This window comes from Mustelus asterias, chromosome 16 (genome assembly GCF_964213995.1).
Source record: "Mustelus asterias chromosome 16, sMusAst1.hap1.1, whole genome shotgun sequence".
Classification (NCBI taxonomy): Eukaryota; Metazoa; Chordata; class Chondrichthyes; order Carcharhiniformes; family Triakidae; genus Mustelus; species Mustelus asterias.
The window spans coordinates 80804628-80824847 of NC_135816.1; the positions used below are offsets into that span (position 1 = coordinate 80804628).

The 20220-nt window shown below is 46.7% G+C and overlaps 1 protein-coding gene across 1 annotated transcript; it reads left to right on the top strand.

Moving 5' to 3' along the window:
* The first annotated feature begins 214 nt into the window (after positions 1-214).
* Positions 215-16725, top strand: LOC144505273 (beta-1,3-galactosyl-O-glycosyl-glycoprotein beta-1,6-N-acetylglucosaminyltransferase 3-like). Its single transcript, XM_078231327.1, has 2 exons — positions 215-1127; positions 16106-16725. The coding sequence occupies exons 1-2, from the start codon at positions 366-368 to the stop codon at positions 16637-16639; spliced, it is 1296 nt and encodes a 431-aa protein (XP_078087453.1). The 5' UTR covers positions 215-365; the 3' UTR covers positions 16640-16725.
* Positions 16726-20220: the final 3495 nt, after the last annotated feature.

The following is a 20220-nucleotide window of genomic DNA, read 5'->3' on the forward strand; positions in this document are numbered from 1 at the left end:
CGATGGGGAAATGGAGAAGATGGAGACAGTACATGAAGTGACATCAGTAAAAAGGGCAGAAAACGTGATCGCCTGAAGCTTTGCCAAGTAAAAAATCTAATTTCTACATTAGGAGACTTGAGGAGCTGAGCATCATAACAACACCAGGGGACGTAGGAAGTGAGAGGGAAGGGGATGGGGAACTCTATAGATTGAACCTGACCACAGTCTCCGAAGGGACGATACAGCACTTGGAGCAGGGGTGGTAACTGGCTGCGTCCAGCCAATGAACCATAACTAATATATCTCAGATTTCAAATCATCAGCATTTGAAAACCTCACACTTCAATAAAATCCTCTTTTACAAGGCCAGCAGTCCCAGCACAATGAGAAAGTTGACTCACTATGTTGCCAGGCTACTGGTGCTATCTGGACTTTCCTTGACCATTCTCTGTGGATATTTCTTCCGGAGACCAGATGTGGGGCTGAACTATTGGAAAACTGTTAAAGAAAAGCCAAGTTACCGTGTGCGGTATGAGTCCCTTGAGTTGTCGGAAGAGAACTCGAGTTGTTGGAAGATAATTCGCGGTGACTCCGAAGCCATTGAAGAGGCCCTTTTAGAGTCGATCCAAGTCACGAAGAAGCATAAAGTCTTCACTGAAATCGATTATTTATTGATGACACGAAACTGTGACCGTTTCGTTAAAACCCGCAAGTATATCACATTCCCCTCAAGCGCCGAGGAGCGGGATTTCCCTCTGGCCTATTCAATCGTGATCCATGCCAACATTGAAATGTTTGAGAGGCTCCTCAGAAGCATTTATGCTCCACAGAATGTGTACTGTATCCACGTGGACAGGAAGTCTCCAAAACCATTTCTCTCAGCTGTCCAGGCCATCGCTTCCTGCTTCACTAATATCTTCATTGCAGGGAAATCAGAGTCGGTGATATATGCCTCATGGTCCCGAGTTCAAGCTGATCTGAATTGTATGGAAGAGCTGCTGCAGAGCCCTGTCTCCTGGAGATATCTCATCAATGTCTGCGGACAAGATTTTCCAACCAAAACCAACAGGGAAATAATCAACAATCTCATGGACCAGAATGGCTCTAATGTTATCGAGTCAGACCCTCCACCAGCATTCAAACAGGTAAGGAAGCCATCTTAGTGCTCTGAAGAAGGGTCATTGGTATGGAAACATTCTCCACAGATGCTGCCAGACCTGCTGAGGTTCTTCCCCATCCTCCGCCCCAAGTATTTTCAATTTTTATTCCCCCTCCAGTGTTGAGTGTCCATCTGTCCTATCATGGTACTCCATCCGACCTTCTCTCTAACCGCTCGCCAGCTAAGAGAAAGTACTGCGGATGCTGGAAATACTCAATACGTTTGGCTTAAACTATGGAGAGAGAAAGAGGCAACACTGATTTGCAGTGGCCAGTATGCAGGTCCAGTAATTAGGAACGCTAATAGGACGTTATCATTTATAACGAGGGGAATTGAATGCAAAAGTAGGGAGTAAGATGTTGGATGAGCACAGGAGGTCTGGCAGCATATGTAGACACAATAAGAAGTCTCACAACACCAGGTTAAAGTCCAACAGGCTTATTTGGTATCACAAGCTTTCAGAGCCACTGTCACCTGAGGAAGGAGCAGCGCTCTGAAAGATTGTGATACCAAATAAACCTATTGGACTTTAACCTGGTATTGTGAGACCTCTTACTGCGTCCAGCGCAGTCCAACGCTGGCACCTCCACATCATAACATGTGGAGAAATAGAGTTCATGGAATGAGTCGGTGTGATTTCTTCAGAGCCGAACAGTGTTAGAAATGTACTGAATTATATAATTGGGGAGGGGGTTTGTTGGAGGTGAAACAGAATAGAAGGTCAGTTGAGTGATTTGTGTTATCCATAAAGGGACAGTTACCACAAGGCCATCCCTTTAAGGGCAAAACAAATCACTACAGTCAGGCATAGGTCAGAGCTAAAGAGAGGTTGCCAAATATGTCATGGACACGACGACGGGAATGCTAATGGTAGCATTAAGGACTAAAGAAAGTGCTGGTGGTGGTATAAAGTGAAGATAGCAGAATGTGGGCGGGGGGGGGGGGGGGTGGGGAGAGGGAAGAGGGGGAGTTGGGGCGATGTTTGCATTGGGATAGAACAAACCAAGTAAATGAAAACAAGGAAGGGCCATGATGGAGTGGAATGTTCAAAGTCAAAAGTTGTTGAACCCAAAGTTGAATCCAGAAAGCTGCAACATGCCTAAACGATTGTTCCTCCAGTTTGCATTATCTTAGCAGCATTGCAGTGGGCCAAGGACGGACACCTGGGCATGAGAGCCAAAATGCTAGGTTGGAAGGGCAAGTGTCAGGAAGGTTCAGGTTATTCTTGTGGATGGTGCAAAGGTGCTCTGCACAGTCATGACCTAGTCTGTATTTGGCCTCCCCAATGAAAGGAGACCACATTGGGAGCAGTGAATTTGACAGTAAGTCAAATTGAAACACTGCTTCATGTATTTGTGCTCTTGGACAGTGAGGAGATGGGAGATAAAGATGTATAATAATTTCCAGTTTCCCAGCCCTAACTGGCTCCTCTTGACTGTGGATGTCCAATCCCTCCACACCTCCATTCCCCACCAGGATGGTCTGAGGACTCTCCAATTCCTTAGTAACCAGAGGCCCAAACAATCCCCATCCACCATCACTCTCCTCTGCCTGGCTGAACATGTTCTCTCACTCAACAATTTCTCCTTCAACTTGTCTCACTTCCTGCAAATAAAAGGTGTGATTATGGGTACCCGCATGGGCCCCAGGTATATCTGTCTTTTTGTGGGGTATGTGAAACACTCCTTGTTACAGTCCTACTCAGGTCCTCTCCCACAATTCTTTTTCCGTTATATTGATGACTGTATCAGTGCTGCTTCGTGCTCTCATCTGGACCTGAACAAATTTATTGATTTTTGCTTCCAATTTCCAGCCCTATTTAACTTTCACACGGGGTCCATCTCCAACACTTCATTTCCCTTCCTTGACCCCTCTCACTCCATTTCTGGTAATACACTGCCACCAATATTCATTACAAACCCAACAATTCCCACAGTTACCCCAACTAGGGCTTCTCACACCTCGCTCCCTGTAAGGACTCCATCCCAATCTTTGCCTCTGTTGCATCTGTTCAGATGATGCCAGCTTCGAAAATGGTACTGATATTTCAGACTTTTTCTTTAACCGAGGCACCCAACTGTGTCTGATATGGGTGTGACTGCCCACTTGCCCACCCCTAATTGCCCTTGAACTAAGTGGCTTGCGGTCTCATTTTGGAATGCAGTTGTGTCAACCATATTGCTGTGGATCTGGAGTCAAATTTACAGTTGCCAGTGACATGCACATATGCACTGGATGGAATTCTCCAGCCGTTCATGTTGGTGGAATTCTCGGGTTTTGCCAGCAGTGCATCCCCTGCCATAGGTTTCCAGCCGTGTGGGGTTGCTTCAATGAAAACCATGGACCAGAGCATCCCACCGCCAGTGAATAGCATGCCGCTTCTTGCTGCTGAGAAACACATGGCTGGGAGACCATCCCACTCCACCAAAATATTTGTCAAAGGCAAATTGTGTTTGACTAATCGAATTGATTTTTTTTTCAGTGAACAAAGAACAAAGAACAATACAGCACAGGAACAGGCCCTTCGGCCCCCCAAGCCCGCGCCGCTCCCCGGTCCAGGATTGAATCCTGAATCCAGGATCCCCGCCCAATTTTCCAGCCTATCTACATACCAATATCCTATCCACCGAGCTGTCCCTCACAGCTACGATGCTTTGTTCATTACAACCTATTAACTTACCCCCACCCCCCCATTCCAGACCATGTGATCTCCAGGGAGAGGCGAAAACCCAGAGTGAAAAACCCCAGGGCCAATATGGGGAAAAAAATCTGGGAAATTCCTCTCCGACCCCCTGAGGCGATCGAAACGAGTCCAGGAGATCACAATGGCCCGATCGGAAAATGCTTCCCAACCCTAGTCATTTCCACTTCCACGAACACCATATGAATTCCCTGCCCCCGAGACAGGTTCCCAACTATCCGCAGTCTCACTCTGTACTGGCACCAGCAAGATGATCATAGAATGAAGCCTTGAAATGAGAAACCAGGAGCAATTAGCCCGCGCCGCTCCCTGGTCCAAACTAGACCACTCTTTTGTATCCCTCCATTCCCACTCCGTTCATATAGCTGTCTAGATAAGTCTTAAACGTTCCCAGTGTGTCCGCCTCCACCACCTTGCCCGGCAACACATTCCAGGCCCCCACGACCCTCTGTGTGAAATATGTCCTTCTGATATCTGTGTTAAACCTCCCCCCCTTCACCTTGAACCTATGACCCCTCGTGAACGTCACCACCGACCCGGGGAAAAGCTTCCCACCGTTCACCCTATCTATGCCTTTCATAATTTTATACACCTCTATTAAGTCTCCCCTCATCCTCCGTCTTTCCAAGGAGAACAACCCCAGTTTCCCCAATCTCTCCTCATAACCAAGCCCCTCCATACCAGGCAACATCCTGGTAAACCTCCTCTGTACTCTCTCCAAAGCCTCCACGTCCTTCTGGTAGTGTGGTGACCAGAACTGGACGCAGTATTCCAAATGCGGCTGAACCAACGTTCTATACATCTGCAACATCAGACCCCAACTTTTATACTCTATGCCCCGTCCTATAAAGGCAAGCATGCCATATGCCTTCTTCACCACCTTCTCCACCTGTGACGTCACCTTCAAAGATCTGTGGACTTGCACACCCAGGTCCCTCTGCGTCTCTACACCCTTTATGGTTCTTCCATTTATCGTGTAGCTCCTCCCTACATTATTCCCACCAAAATGCATCACTTCGCATTTATCAGGATTGAACTCCATCTGCCATTTCCTTGCCCAAATTTCCAGCCTATCTATATCCTTCTGTAGCCTCTGACAATGTTCCTCACTATCTGCAAGTCCTGCCAGTTTTGTGTCGTCCGCAAACTTACTGATCACCCCAGTTACTCCTTCTTCCAGATCATTTATATAAATCACAAACAGCAGAGGTCCCAATACAGAGCCTTGCGGTACACCACTAGTCACAGGCCTCCAGCCGGAAAAAGACCCTTCCACTACCACCCTCTGTCTTCTATGACCAAGCCAGTTCTCCACCCATCTAGCCACCTCCCCCTTTATCCCATGGGATCCAACCTTTTTCACTAGCCTACCATGAGGGACTTTGTCAAACGCTTTACTAAAGTCCATATAGACAACATCCACGGCCCTTCCTTCGTCAACCATTTTGGTCACTTCTTCAAAAAACACCACCAGGTTCGTGAGGCATGACCTCCCTCTCACAAAACCATGTTGACTATCGTTAATGAGTTTATTCCTTTCTAAATGCGCATACATCCTATCTTTAAGAATCTTCTCCAACAACTTCCCCACCACGGACGTCAAGCTCACCGGCCTATAATTACCCGGGTTATCCTTCCTACCCTTCTTAAATAACGGGACCACATTGGCTATCCTCCAATCCTCTGGGACCTCACCTGTGTCCAGTGACGAGACAAAGATTTGCGTCAGAGGCCCAACGATTTCACCTCTCGTTTCCCTGAGCAGCCTTGGATAGATTCCATCAGGCCCTGGGGATTTGTCAGTCTTTATATTCTCTAACAAACCTAACACTTCCTCCTTTGTAATGGAGATTTTCTCCAACGGTTCAACACTCCCCTCTGAGACACTCCCAGTCAACACATCCCTCTCCTTAGTGAATACCGACGCAAAGTATTCATTTAGGATCTCCCCTACCTCTTTGGGCTCCAAGCATAAGTCCCCACTTTTGTCCCTGAGAGGTCCGATTTTTTCCCTAACAACCCTTTTGTTCCTAACGTATGAATAAAATGCCTTGGGATTCTCCTTAATCCTGTCTGCCAAGAACATTTCGTGACCCCTTTTTGCTCTTCTAATTCCCCGTTTGAGTATTTTCCTACTTACATTATACTCCTCCAGAGCTCCCTCCGTTTTTAGCTGCTTGGACCTAACATACGCCTCCCTTTTCCTTTTGACCAGTCCCTCAATTTCCCTGGTTATCCACGGTTCTCTAATCCTACCCTTCCTATCCTTCTTTTTTACAGGCACATGCTTGTCCTGTAGCCCTAACAACCGTTCCTTAAAAGACTGCCACATACCAGATGTGGATTTACCCTCAAACAGCCTCTCCCAATCAAGAGCTGCCAATTTCTGCCTGATCCCACTAAAGTTAGCCTTCCCCCAATCCAACACCTTACCCTTGGGACACCACTCATCCTTTTCCATCACTATCCTAAAGCTAACAGAATTGTGGTCACTATTTGCCACATGTTCCCCAACCAAAACTTTGAAGACCTGACCGGGCTCATTCCCCAGCACCAGGTCCAGTATAGCCCCCTCTCTAGTTGGGCTGTCCACATATTGTTCCAACGAACCCTCCTGTACACATTTTACAAATGCCTCACCATCCAGAGTCCCTGCCCTCAGCGATTTCCAGTCTATACCAGGGAAATTGAAGTCTCCCACTACAACAACCCTATATTTCCTGCACCTATCCAGTATCTCCTGACATATCCATTCTTCCACTTCCCTTGGGCTGTTGGGGGGCCTGTAGTACACCCCCAACACAGTGACTGCGCCTTTCCTGTTTCTAAGCTCCACCCAGAGTGACTCGCTACACGACTCCTCCGAATTGTCCTCCCTCTGCACCACTGTAATATGCTCTCCAACCAATACCGCTACTCCCCCACCTCTTTTGGCCCCTCCTCTGTCTCGCCTAAAACACTTGTACCCTGGAATATTCAGCTGCCAGTCCTGTCCCTCTTTCAACCAAGTCTCTGTCACCGCAACCACATCCAAATTCCTCGTGCGCATTAAGGCCCCAAGTTCGTCTGTTTTACCTGCTACGCTCCTTGCATTGAAGTATAAGCACTCCAGACCCCCAGGCTCAGTGAGGTTGTCCTCCCCCAGAGTGCTCTTCTTCTTTGCCAGCCTTGTCCCAGCCCCAAGCTCGTCCCCAGCCACCACACTTATAGACCTAATAGTTTGATCCCCACCCCCCTGCCATACTAGTTTAAACCCCCCCGAACTGCACTAGCAAAGCTCCCAGCCAGTATATTTGTGCCCTTCCAACTTAGTTGTGACCCCTCCCTCTTGTACAGGTGCCATCCTCTCCTGAAAACCTCCCATTGGTCTATGAAAATAAAGCCCTCCCTCCTGGACCAGTCCTTTAGCCAGGCATTCATTTGAACCAACTCCCTATTCTTAGCCTCACTGGCACGAGGCATTGGGAGTAGCCCAGAGATGGCCACCCTAGTGACCCTACTTTTTAACCTATTTCCCAACTCCCTGAATTGCTCTCTTAGGACCCCCCTACTCTTCCTATCTACGTCATTTCCACCAATGTGTATAATGACATCCGTTTCTTTATCTTCCCCTTTTAAAATGCCTCCTATCCGCTCGGAGACATCCGTGACCCCAGCACCAGGTAGGCAGACTACCATCCTGGAGTCCCGTTCGCCCCCACAGAATCGCCTGTCTGTCCCTCTAACTGACGCATCCCCCACCACTATCGCTCTCCTAACCCCTCTCTTCCATTTCCGGGCCACAGAGCCTGACTGTGTGCCAGTGACCTGGTCACTGTGTCTTACCCCTGGAGAGGCACACTCCTCCACACTATCTAAAACTATCTGAAGTTTTAGGAATGTATTTGACAAGGGTACTATAAGGCTGGTTAACAAAACTGAGGCTTAAAGACTACAAGGGCCAGTGTACAATCGGATAGAAATGGCCTTAAATATTGAAACCAATGTGTAGTAGGGCTAAATAGTTGATTCTCAGACTGGAGGGTCGTAGACATTGGTGATCCCCAAGGTTCGGACCACTTTTTTATTTTCTTAATAATCTGGATCTTGGAATATGGAGTTAACATTTCGATATTGGCTGATAAACTTGGAGGAGTGGCAAAAAGTGAGCATGATGCAAATTATCTCCAACAGGGCATTGATATGTAAGTGAAATGGATAGACAAATGGCAACTGGAATTGAAAGAAGTGAGAGGTGAGGTGATCTGCTTTGGCAGAAAGGTTGGGGAGAGACAATCTGGCAGTAATGTATCAATTCTCAGGAATGCAAGAATAGAGGTGACCTGGGAGTGCATGTGCATCGATCTTTGAAGGTGGGTGGACATGTCATGACATGGCAGTTGGTAAATGCCAGGCTGCCCAAATACCAAAAGAGAAATAATTAAACAAGCTGCCATAACGGTTTGAAACTTGTATATTATGAGGAGTTATCTGGTGTCCAGATGGGTAAAAGTCAAGGTAAGTAACTCTCAGACCACTTGTGATGATTTTAAACAATAAAGTTAAATATGTATTACAATAAGGAAAAAACACTTAAACAAGAAAATCGTTGCACAGTTAACAATACTTTACAAACATTTATTAAAAGATATTGGATTAAATAAACTCAGAATTAAGCCACCTCTTCATGGTAACAGTCTTCATAGATTTGTAATCTATAGATTTGGCTTCAACACACACTATTTTAGTCAAAAACTCGCAGCTACACCCCAGCAACCGTCAGTCTCACTTAACATATTTTTTCCCATTTGATATTCTACTCTATTGTTTCTACAATCCTTTAGGACGTCTACTTCCCAGAACTGGTTAACCCTTTTTAAAGTACTCCATGACTACTATACTTGTAAAGTAAACTTACCATTTTCCCTTACACATTTCTGATTTCCTGCACGGTGGCACAGTGGTTATCAATGCTGCCTCACAGTGCCAGGGACCCAGATGTGATTCCTGGCTTGGGTGACGGCCTGTGCGGAGTCTGCATGTTCTCCCCGTGACTACGTGGCTTTCCTCCGGGTGCTCCGGTTTCTTCCCACACTCCGAAAGATGTGCTAGTTAGGTGCATTGGCCATGCTAAATTTTCCCTCGGTGTATACAAACAGGCGCTGGAGTGTAGTGACTCGGGGATCTTCGCAGTAACTTCATTGCAATGTTAATGTAAGCCTACTTGTGACACTAATAAATAAACTTAAACATAAAACTTAAACCCAATTGTATATGATTCCTTTGAAATCCAACAGTCAACTTTGAAACCGCTTCTCTATCTGCTTAATGTAAATTTCTGGTTGATGTGCTTCCCAGATCTGTCCCTCCCCCACTACTCTCATTCCGTTCCCCCGCCCCCTCAACCACGTTCATTGCCATTTCAACCACTTGCCTTCACACCTCCTGCACGATGCTTGGACCTTTCTAGTGTAACTACCTCCAGTTTAATTACACCAGTGACACCACGTACCCACAGACATGCTCTTATCCCAGTATATGACAATATGACAATAACGTTGCACAACCAAATAACTGCTCTCAGTTTCCTCTCAATATAATGAGAGCATGCTTAACAAAACATTTGGGATCTTGGGCTTCAAAAATTGAGTTAGAAGTCTCACAACACCAGGTTAATGTCCAACAGGTTTATTTGACAGCACAAGCTTTTGGAGCACTGCTCCTTCATCAGGTGAGTGAGGACTTGTGTTCACAAACAGGGCACATACAGACACAAACACAATTTACAACATAATGGTTGGAATGTAAGTCTTTACAGGTAATCTAGTCTTAAAGGTACAAACAATGTGAGTGGAGAGAGGGCCAAGCACAGGTTAAAGAGATGTGTATTGTCTCCAGCCAGGACAGTTAGTAAGATTTTGCAAGCCCAGGCAAGTTGTGGGGGTTACAGATAGTGTGACATGAATCCAAGATCCTGTTTGAGGCCGTCCTCGTGTGTGCAGAATTTGATTATCAGTTTCTGCTCAGCAATTCTCATAGAAATCATAGAAACCCTACAGTGCAGAAGGAGGCCATTCGGCCCATCGAGTCTGCACCGACCACAATCCCACCCAGGCCCTACCCCCACATATTTACCCGCTAATTCCTCTAACCTACGCATCTCAGGACTCTAAGGGGCAATTTTTAGCCTGGCCAATCAACCTAACCCGCACATCTTTGGACTGTGGGAGGAAACCGGAGCACCCGGAGGAAACCCACGCAGACACGAGGAGAATGTGCAAACTCCACACACACAGTGACCCAAGCCGGGAATCGAACCCGGGACCCTGGAGCTGTGAAGCAGCAGTGCTAACAACTGTGCCACCGTGCCGCCCCCACTGTGCCACCGTGCCGCCCCAACTGTTCTGCGTTGTCATGTGTCATGAAGGCTGCCTTGGAGGACGCTTACCAGAAGATCAGAGGCTGAATGCCCGTGACTGCTGAAGTGTTCCCCGACTGGTAGGGAACACTCCTGCCAGATGATTGCCGAGCGGTGTTCATTCATCCGTTGTCATAGCGTGTGCATGGTCTCCCCAATGTACTATGCCTCGGGACATCTTTTCCTGCAGCGTATCAGGTAGACAAAGTTGGACGAGTTGCAGAAGTATATATCGTGTACCTGGTGGACGGTGTTCTCACGTGAGATGGTGGCATCCGTGTCGATGATCCGTCAAGTCTTGCAGAGGTTGCTGTGGCAGGGTTGTGTGGAGTCGTGGTCACTGCTCTCCTGAAGGCTGGGTAGTTTGCTGTGGACAATGGTCTGTTTGAGGTTGTGCGGTTGTTTGAAGGCAAGAAGTGGGGGTGTGGGGATGGCCTTGGCGAGATGTTTGTCTTCATTGATGACATGTTGAAGGCTCCGGAGAAGATGTTGTAACTTCTCTGCTCCAGGGAAGTATTGGACGACGAAGGGTACTCTCTCTGCTGTGCCCCATGTTTGTCTTCTGAGGAGGTCGGTGCGGTTTTTTTGCTGTGGCGCGTCGGAACTGTCGATTGATGAGTCGAGCGCCATATCCTGTTCTTATGAGGGCATCTTTCAGCATCTGTAGGTGTCTGTTGCAATCCTCCTCATTTGAGCAGATCCTGTGTTTAAGGAGGGCTTGTCCGTAGGGGATGGCTTCTTTAACGTGTTTAGGGTGGAAGCTGGAGAAGTGGAGCATCGTGAGATTATCCGTGGGCTTGCGGTACAGTGAGGTGCTGAGGTGACCGTCCTTGATGGAGATGCGTGTGTCCAAGAATGCAACCGATTCCGGAGAGTAGTCCATGGTGAATCTGGTGGTGGGATGGAACTTGTTGATGTCATCATACAATTGTTTCAACGATTGTTCGCTTTGAGTCCAAAGGAAGAAAATGTCATCGATGTATGCGCATTTAGAAAGGAATAAACTCATTAACGATAGTCAGCATGGTTTTGTGAGAGGGAGGTCCTGCCTCACTAACCTGGTGGAGTTTTTTGAAGAAGTGACTAGAATGGTTGACGAGGGAAGGGCCGTGGATGTCGTCTATATGGACTTTAGTAAAGCGTTTGACAAAATCCCTCATGGTAGGTTGGTGCAAAAGGTTGGATCTCATGGGATAAAGGGGGAGGTGGCTAGATTGGTGGAGAACTGGCTTGGTCACAGAAGACAGAGGGTGGTAGTGGAAGGGTCTTTTTCCGGCTGGATGCCTGTGACTAGTGGTGTTCCGCAGGGCTCTGTATTGGGACCTCTGCTGTTTGTGATTTATATAAACGATCTGGAAGAAGGTGTAACTGGGGTGATCAGTAAGTTTGCGGATGAAACAAAAATGGCTGGACTTGCAGATAGTGAGGAACATTGTCAGAGGCTACAGAAGGATATAGATAGGCTGGAAATTTGGGCAAAGAAATGGCAAATGGAGTTCAATCCAGATAAATGCGAAGTGATGCATTTTGGTAGAACTAACGTAGGGGGGAGCTATACGAAAAATGGCAGAACCATAAAGGGTGTAGATACGCAGAGGGACCTGGGTGTGCAAGTCCACAGATCCTTGAAGGTGACGTCACAGGTGCAGAAGGTAGTGAATAAGGCATATGGCATGCTTGCCTTTATAGGACGGGGTATAGAGTATAAAAGTTGGGGTCTGATGTTGCAGTTGTATAGAACGTTGGTTCGGGCGCATTTGGAATACTGCGCTCAGTTCTGGTCGCCACACTACCAGAAGGACATGGAGGCTTTAGAGAGAGTGCAGAGGAGGTTTACCAGGATGTTGCCTGGTATGGAAGGGCTTAGTTATGCGGAGAGATTGGGTAAACTGGGGTTGTTCTCACTGGAAAGACGGAGGATGAGGGGTGACCTAATAGAGCTGTATAAAATTATGAAATGATGTGGAGATGCTGGCGTAGGACTGGGGTAAGCACAGTAAGCAAATACCATAAGCTTTCGGAGCAATGCTCCTTCGTTAGATGGAGTGGTCTCTGTTCTCAAACAGGGCACAGACACAGAAATCAAATTACAGAATACTGATTAGAATGCAAATCTCTACAGCCAGCCAGGTCTTAAATGTACAGACATGTACAGACAATGTGGGTGGAGGGAGCATTCAACACAGGTGAAAGAGATGTGTATTGTCTCCAGACAGTACAGCTTGTGAAATTGTGCAAGTCCAGGAGGCAAGCTGTGGGGGTTACTGATAATGTGACATAAATCCAACATCCCGGTTTAGACCGTCCTCATGTGTGCGGAACTTGGCTATCAGTTTCTGCTCAGTGACTCTGCGCTGTCGTGTGTCGTGAAGGCCGCCTTGGAGAACGCTTACCTGAAGATCCAAGGCTGAATGCCCGTGACTGCTGAAGTGCTCCCCCACAGGAAGAGAACAGTCTTGCCTGGTGATTGTCGAGCGGTGTTCATTCATCCGTTGTCGTAGCGTCTGCATGGTTTCCCCAATGTACCATGCCTCGGGACATCCTTTCTTGCAGCGTATCAGGTAGACAACGTTGGCCGAGTTGCAAGAGTAGGTACTGTGTACCTGGTAGATGGTGTTCTCACGTGAGATGATGGCATCCGTGTTGATGATCCGGCACGTCTTGCAGAGGTTGCTGTGGCAGGGTTGTGTGGCATGTACTCAGTACTCAATGCCGTCAACTGCCAGTTTCCAGATGCAATTTTACAACTCATCCGCTTCATCCTGGATCACAATATCTTCACCTTCAACAACCAGTTCTTCATCCAGACACACGGAACAGCCATGGGGACAAAATTCGCACCTCAATATGCCAATATCTTCATGCACAGGTTCGAACAAGACTTCTTCACCGCACAGGACCTTCAACCGATGCTATACACTAGATACATCGATGACATTTTCTTCCTTTGGAGTCATGGTGAGCAATCACTGAAACAACTATATGATGACATCAACAAGTTCCATCCCACCATCAGACTCACCATGGACTACTCTCCGGAATCGGTTGCTTTCTTGGACACACGCATCTCCATTAAGGACGGTCACCTCAGCACCTCACTGTACCGCAAGCCCACGGATAACCTCATGATGCTCCACTTCTCCAGCTTCCACCCTAAACACGTAAAAGAAGCCATCCCCTACGGACAAGCCCTCCGAATACACAGGATCTGCTCGGATGAGGAGGATTGCAACAGACACCTCCAGACGCTGAAAGATGCCCTCATAAGAACAGGATATGGCGCTCGACTCATCGATCAACAGTTCCGACGCGCCACACCGAAAAACTGCACCGACCTCCTCAGAAGACAAACACGGGACACGGTGGACAGAGTACCCTTCGTCGTCCAGTACTTCCCCGGAGCGGAGAAGCTACGGCATCTCCTCCGGAGCCTTCAACATGTCATTGATGAAGACGAACATCTCGCCAAGGCCATCCCCACACCCCCACTTCTTGCCTTCAAACAACCACGCAACCTCAAACAGACCATTGTCCGCAGCAAACTACCCAGCCTTCAGGAGAGCAGTGACCACGACACCACACAACCCTGCCACAGCAACCTCTGCAAGACGTGCCGGATCATCAACACGGATGCCATCATCTCACGTGAGAACACCATCTACCAGGTACACAGTACCTACTCTTGCAATTCGGCCAACGTTGTCTACCTGATACGCTGCAAGAAAGGATGTCCCGAGGCATGGTACATTGGGGAAACCATGCAGACGCTACGACAACGGATGAATGAACACCGCTCGACAATCACCAGGCAAGACTGTTCTCTTCCTGTGGGGGAGCACTTCAGCAGTCACGGGCATTCAGCCTTGGATCTTCAGGTAAGCGTTCTCCAAGGCGGCCTTCACGACACACGACAGCGCAGAGTCACTGAGCAGAAACTGATAGCCAAGTTCCGCACACATGAGGACGGTCTAAACCGGGATGTTGGATTTATGTCACATTATCAGTAACCCCCACAGCTTGCCTCCTGGACTTGCACAATTTCACAAGCTGTACTGTCTGGAGACAATACACATCTCTTTAACCTGTGTTGAATGCTCCCTCCACCCACATTGTCTGTACATTTAAGACCTGGCTGGCTGTAGAGATTTGCATTCTAATCAGTATTCTGTAATTTGATTTCTGTGTCTGTGCCCTGTTTGAGAACAGAGACCACTCCATCTGACGAAGGAGCATTGCTCCGAAAGCTTATGGTATTTGCTACCAAATAAACCTGTTGGACTTTAACCTGGTGTTGTGAGACTTCTTACTAAAATTATGAAAGGCATAGGTAGGGTGAAAGGTGGGAAGCTTTTTCCCAGGTCGGTGGTGACGTTCACAAGGGGTCATAGGTTCAAGGTGAGGAGGCTTAACATGGATATCAGAAGGATGTATTTACACAGAGGGTGGTGGGGGCCTGGAATGCGCTGCCGGGCAAGGTGGTGGAGGCAGACAGACTGGGAACGTTTAAGACTTATCTAGATAGCCACATGAACGGAGTTGGAATGGAGGGATACAAAAGAATGGTCTAGTTGGGACCAGGGAGTGGCACGGGCTTGGAGGGCCGAAGGGCCTGTTCCTGTGCTGTTTTGTTCTTTGTTCTTTGATGTATCTAGTGTATAGCATCGGTTGAAGGTCCTGTGCGGTGAAGAGGTCTTGTTCAAACCTGTGTATAAAGATGTTGGCATATTGAGGTGTGAATTTCGTGCCCATGTCTTTTCCATGTGTCTGGATGAAGAACTAGTTGCTGAAGATGAAGGCATTGTGGTCCAGGATGGAGTGGATGAGTTATAGAATTGCATCTGGAGATTGGCAGTTGTCGGCGTTGAGTTCTGAGGCAGTTGCAGCAATGCCATCATCGTGGAGGCTGCTGGTGTAGAGTGCTGAGACATCCATTGTGACGAGGGGTGCTCCTGGTTCAACTGCTCCATGTGTGCTGAGTTTTTGTCCGTAGTGTGGCGAAAGATGCTGGGGGTTCTTTGTACAATGGATTTCAGGATGCCCTCGACGTAGCCAGAGAGGTTCTCACACAGGGTCCCATTGCCTGATACGATGGGACGGCCGGGTGTGTTGGCCTTACGTTTAAGTTTATTTATTCGTGTCACAAATCGGCTTACATTAACACTGCAATTAAGTTACTGTTAACTTCATATTGCGTCAAGTTCACGGCACAGTGGGTGGCATGGTGGGTGGCATGGTGCCTCAGAGCGCCAGGGACCTGGGTTCGATGCCCGGTTTGGGTGACTGTCTGTGCAGAGTCTGCATGTTCTCCCCGTGTCTGCATGGGTTTCTTCCGGATGCTCCGGTTTTCTCCCACAATCCGAAAGACGTGCTGGTCAGGTGGATTGGCCATGCTAAATTCATCTTCAGCACAGGAACAGGCGCTGGAGCGTGACGACTAGCGGATTTTCACAGTAACTTCATTGCAGTGTTAATGTAAGCCTGCTTATGACAATAATAAACAAACTTAAACTTTAGTTCTTTAAGAAAAAACCCTGAGCGGGTGCGCAGAGGAGATTTCGGAGAAAAAGAGATGTGATGGATTCGACAAGATTATGACTCGCTTCGATAATATAGACAAAGAAATGAGCTAATTGTCCATGACCTCGAAACACAGATTTAAGACTTTGAGCAAGGAATGCAGGGGAGTGCGGAGGATTTTTATTAAGAGTGGTAATGCTCCTAAACCCCATTTGCCACCGCCCCAAAAAAACAATAGGTCTGAGTGAGGCTATTCAGGATCACTGTTACTGCTGTCGATGGTGAGTGTTGGGGACAGAAAGATGACATTTTGCGGCGAAAAATAATTCTTATTTTCGTCGTCTTTCAGAGACGGTGGAAATTTCATTATAATGTGAAGGAGTCTGTGACCTTCACCGAGATACAGAAGACACCCCCTCCCATAAGCAGTTCCATGTTCGTGGGCAGCGCTTACTTTCTGGTCACCAGAGAGTTTGTGAGTCACTTGTTTGCGACGGCGGAAATCCAGGCGTTCTTCCAGTGGTCCAAGGACACCTACAGCCCCGACGAACACATCTGGGCGACACTGCAGAGAATGCCTGGAGTGCCCGGCTACGTTCCGCACACACCCCAGCGCCGCGGTGGCCAGTCCCGTGTTATTACCCGAACTGTGAAGTGGATCTCCGAGGCTGGCGACGTGGCGAAGGGAGCCTTATATCCCCCTTGCACAGGAAGGTTTCGTCACCTGATCTGCATCTATGGGACTGGAGATCTCCCGTGGATTGTCCAACAGAAACCTTTGTTCGCCAACAAGTTTGACCCCCAAATTGACAACATGGCTGTGCAATGCATGGAGGAATATCTTCGGCACAGAGCAATTCGTGGAGCAGGTAGCACGGATTAAATGGGGTGGGTGGTTGGGGGACAAAGGAAACAGCCAGGAGACAAAGATTTTCAAGGACTACTGTGGTAAGCGTTGCTGGATCGCTTCTCGGCCTTTTGGCTAAGATCAAGTGTGGTCTGCTGATGCTGCACTTGGTTGAGGTAATTGGGTTGCATTTAAGCTTCATTTTCATAGGAAGCAAATTTTAAAAGCGGCATCTCGGCCTTTTGGCTAAGATGCAAATGAGATCAAGCCTTGGAGGAGGAAACCTCCGCCTACTCCAATCAGCTTGGCTCATGTAGATCAGGCCCAAGACAGGGTAGGGGTTGCATACCCTGTCTTGTCAGCTTGGATCGGAAATGTCTCAACTTGTTGAGACTCTGAATTGGACTTGATCTGATTGAATTGGAAAAGTATTTTAAAAAATTGTCGCAAAGTTGCATCATACAGTCACAATTTCTTTTGGTTTTCTCCCATGCCAAAAAATCTAAAAAAAACATTAAGATCCCAGGTTGAAGCAAGGCGCTGAATAATACTGTGTAACACCGGGCATTGTCTGAGTGCTTACAACCTTCAGGCAGAGAGAAAAAAAGGAAATCAATTATATCCAATAGACAACGTTGAAATTGGCATGGGAAAAAACAAAAAGAACCTGTGACTGTATGATGGAACTTTGCAAAAAACAGCACTGCAATGCTTGCCACAGTAGTCCTTGAAACTATTCGATGGTGAATTTATATTATTACTTGACTAGTCATCTAGTCACTCGGTAATTCTCTGGGCATTCAGGTTCAAATGCCACCACAGCAGGTGATGAAAATCTGGATTTAAAAAGGTCTAATGATGTCGTAAAGAAACCCATCTGGTTCACAGGGCAGGATATCTAACTTGGCCTTTATATACCTCAGGACCCGGTTGACTCTTATCCGCCCTCTGAAATGGACACAGTTCAAGGGCTATTCGGGATGGATGTAATTGGGGAGCAGTTCTAGTGACCCCACTGTAGGAAGGATTCACTATAGGATGTTCATCGGGATGTTGGTTGGGTTGGAGCGCTTTGGCTATGAAAAAAACATAGGAAATAGAAGCCGTTCAGCCCTTCAAGCTTGCTCCACGATTCATGGCTGATCATCAAACTCAATAGCCTGATACCGCTTTTCCCCCATATCATTTGATCCTCTTCTCCCCAAGAGCTGTATCCAACTCCTTCCTGAAAAGATACGGGGCAGAATTTTCACAAAATATTCCAAGTGTAAAGGTGGAGTCTCAACACACCCGTGAGGCTGGCTTCTGAGCTGAACTGAGCTGCCGGTGGGGGCGTGGTGGGGGAGGGAGGGGAGGGGAGGGGAGGGGGAGGGATGTATGATGGGGGGTGGGGTGGTCTGTGCTGTTTATAATGTTTATAATGCCTTCACATTCTTGGTAAGGTGTGGTGCCCAAAACTGGATGCAATACTCCAGCTGAGACAAAGCAACTGTTTTATGCAGGTTTACCCTAATTCCCTTTCCTTTGTAGTCAATAATTGTTTTAATTCATTTATGTGATGTGGTCATCGCCAACTGGGCCTGCATTTAATACCCCTCAACTGAACTATTTCAGAGGACAGTTGAAAGTCAACCATATTGGACGTAATTCTGGCTACGAAGTTGATAAAGAAGCTTGCAGAGAGTCGTCTAACCTCATCCAAGCTGATAACAGCAACGTCAGTTGGGTTGTTTTTAAATACAATGGACACCTTATTGTTCCTGATTCACAGGGCACAGGCCAAGAGGACTTTAAACTTCAATGCAAAATGACTGACCAGGCAAAAATGGCAGATTTCCTTCCCCAATGGACATTAGTGAACTAGAATAATCGAATCATAGAATCCCAACAGTGCAGAAGAGGCCATTCAGCCCATCGAGTCTGCACCGACTCTCTGACAGAATATCTTACCCAGCCCAATGAGAGAAGGCAGCATTTCTATCCCTACCATATCTAGTCCATCCCTACCTCCTTCACAAGACGGAGGTAGGGATGGACAATAAATGCCATCCTAGCCAGTGTCATCCATATCCCATAAACAAATAATCGTGGTTTGAAAAATAAATGTTTAAAACCATCTACTGCCAAGACTTGCAAGTTTATTCTGTAATAGAAACTCTCAGTTAAATGGAGAATACAAGGTACACACCTATTGTTACTATTAGGACTGTTTGTGTAAATGTCTGGAGATCAAATCGATGACTGCTGAATTACAGCTGAGACACTCCAAAAAGGTGAGGACCCCTAACAAGGTGACACAATTCATTGACTGAGCAAAGTACGTTCCGAGTCATGTTCTGATCGAAGGATCCATGTTGGAATGCTTTTAAGACTTGATGAGCCAGGCAAGCTTTAAGGTTTGTTTAATTTGATAAGAAAACTTCATGTCTTGTATTATTTGTTTCAGAAATTAGCCTGGTGTAGAAACAGGACAAGGGAAATTACATTAATTACAGACACATGTTTTATGCATTGAAACTGAGAAAGTTTAATGGATTTGGATTGATGTAATTCAGTGTGATAACTCTGGAATGATTCATATTTATCCTTAAATAAAGTTGTTTGAATTTACTACTTGAAGACTCTGTATGTTCAAATCTCATTCGAACCAGAATGAAGTAAAATAACACTTAATTTGGGTTAATTCCAAATTGGTGCAGAAATTCTTACAATATACACTTGATATTAACTAAAGGACTGCCAATTAGGCTCTGCATGTTAGAAATCAACTGGATAGCTCTTTCTTGTATGGCATTGACATGACGACCTTCTTCTGTCTGCTAATCTTTCCATATATCTTTGCTTATTTCCCTACACCCTGGGAATATTGGAAAAATAATTCCTTCGGTAAAGATGGTCAAGGTGGCGTTCCCCAGGGCTAGCCATTGGGATCCTTGCTTTTCCTGATGTATATCAATGATCTACATCTAGGTGTGCAGGGGACAATTACAATGTTTGCAGATAACACAAACTTGGAAATATTCTAAAATATTTGAAATAGTGTAGAACTTCAAAAGGGCATAGACAGATGGTGGAGTGGGCAGATAGGAAGCAGATGAAATTCAATGCAAAGAATGGGCAGATAGGAAGCAGATGAAATTCAATGCAAAGAAGAGTGAGGTGATGCATTTTGGTAGGAGGAACATGGAAAAGCAATTTAATATAAGGGGTATTTTCTAATGGGTTGCAGAGACGTGGTGCATGTGCACATGGAACATTGAAGGTGGTAGGACAGGTGGAGAAAGCAGTTAAAGTATATGGTATCATGGCCTTCATTAACAGGGGCACAGAGTACAAAAGCAAGAAGGGTAAGCTGAACTTGTGGAAGACACTAATTCGACCTCAGCTGGAGTATTATGTACAGTTATGGGCGCCAGATTATAGGAAGGATGTGAACACATTGGGGACAGTCCAAAAAAGGTTTAAAAGAATGGTTCCAGGGATGAGATACTTCAGTTATGAGGACAGGTTGGAAAGGTTGAGACTGTTGTCCTTGGAGAGAAGATTTGATAGAGATGTTCAAAATCATCAGGGGGTAGGACAGAGTAAATTGGGAGAAACTGTTCCCAATCATAAAA

Bases quoted from the DNA above. Each gene is read 5' to 3' on its own strand.
- LOC144505273 (XM_078231327.1), top strand. From the start codon at position 366: ATGAGAAAGTTGACTCACTATGTTGCCAGGCTACTGGTGCTATCTGGA. The intron at 1,128-16,105 runs GTAAGGAAGCCA...GTCGTCTTTCAG, and splicing joins CTCCACCAGCATTCAAACAG to AGACGGTGGAAATTTCATTA.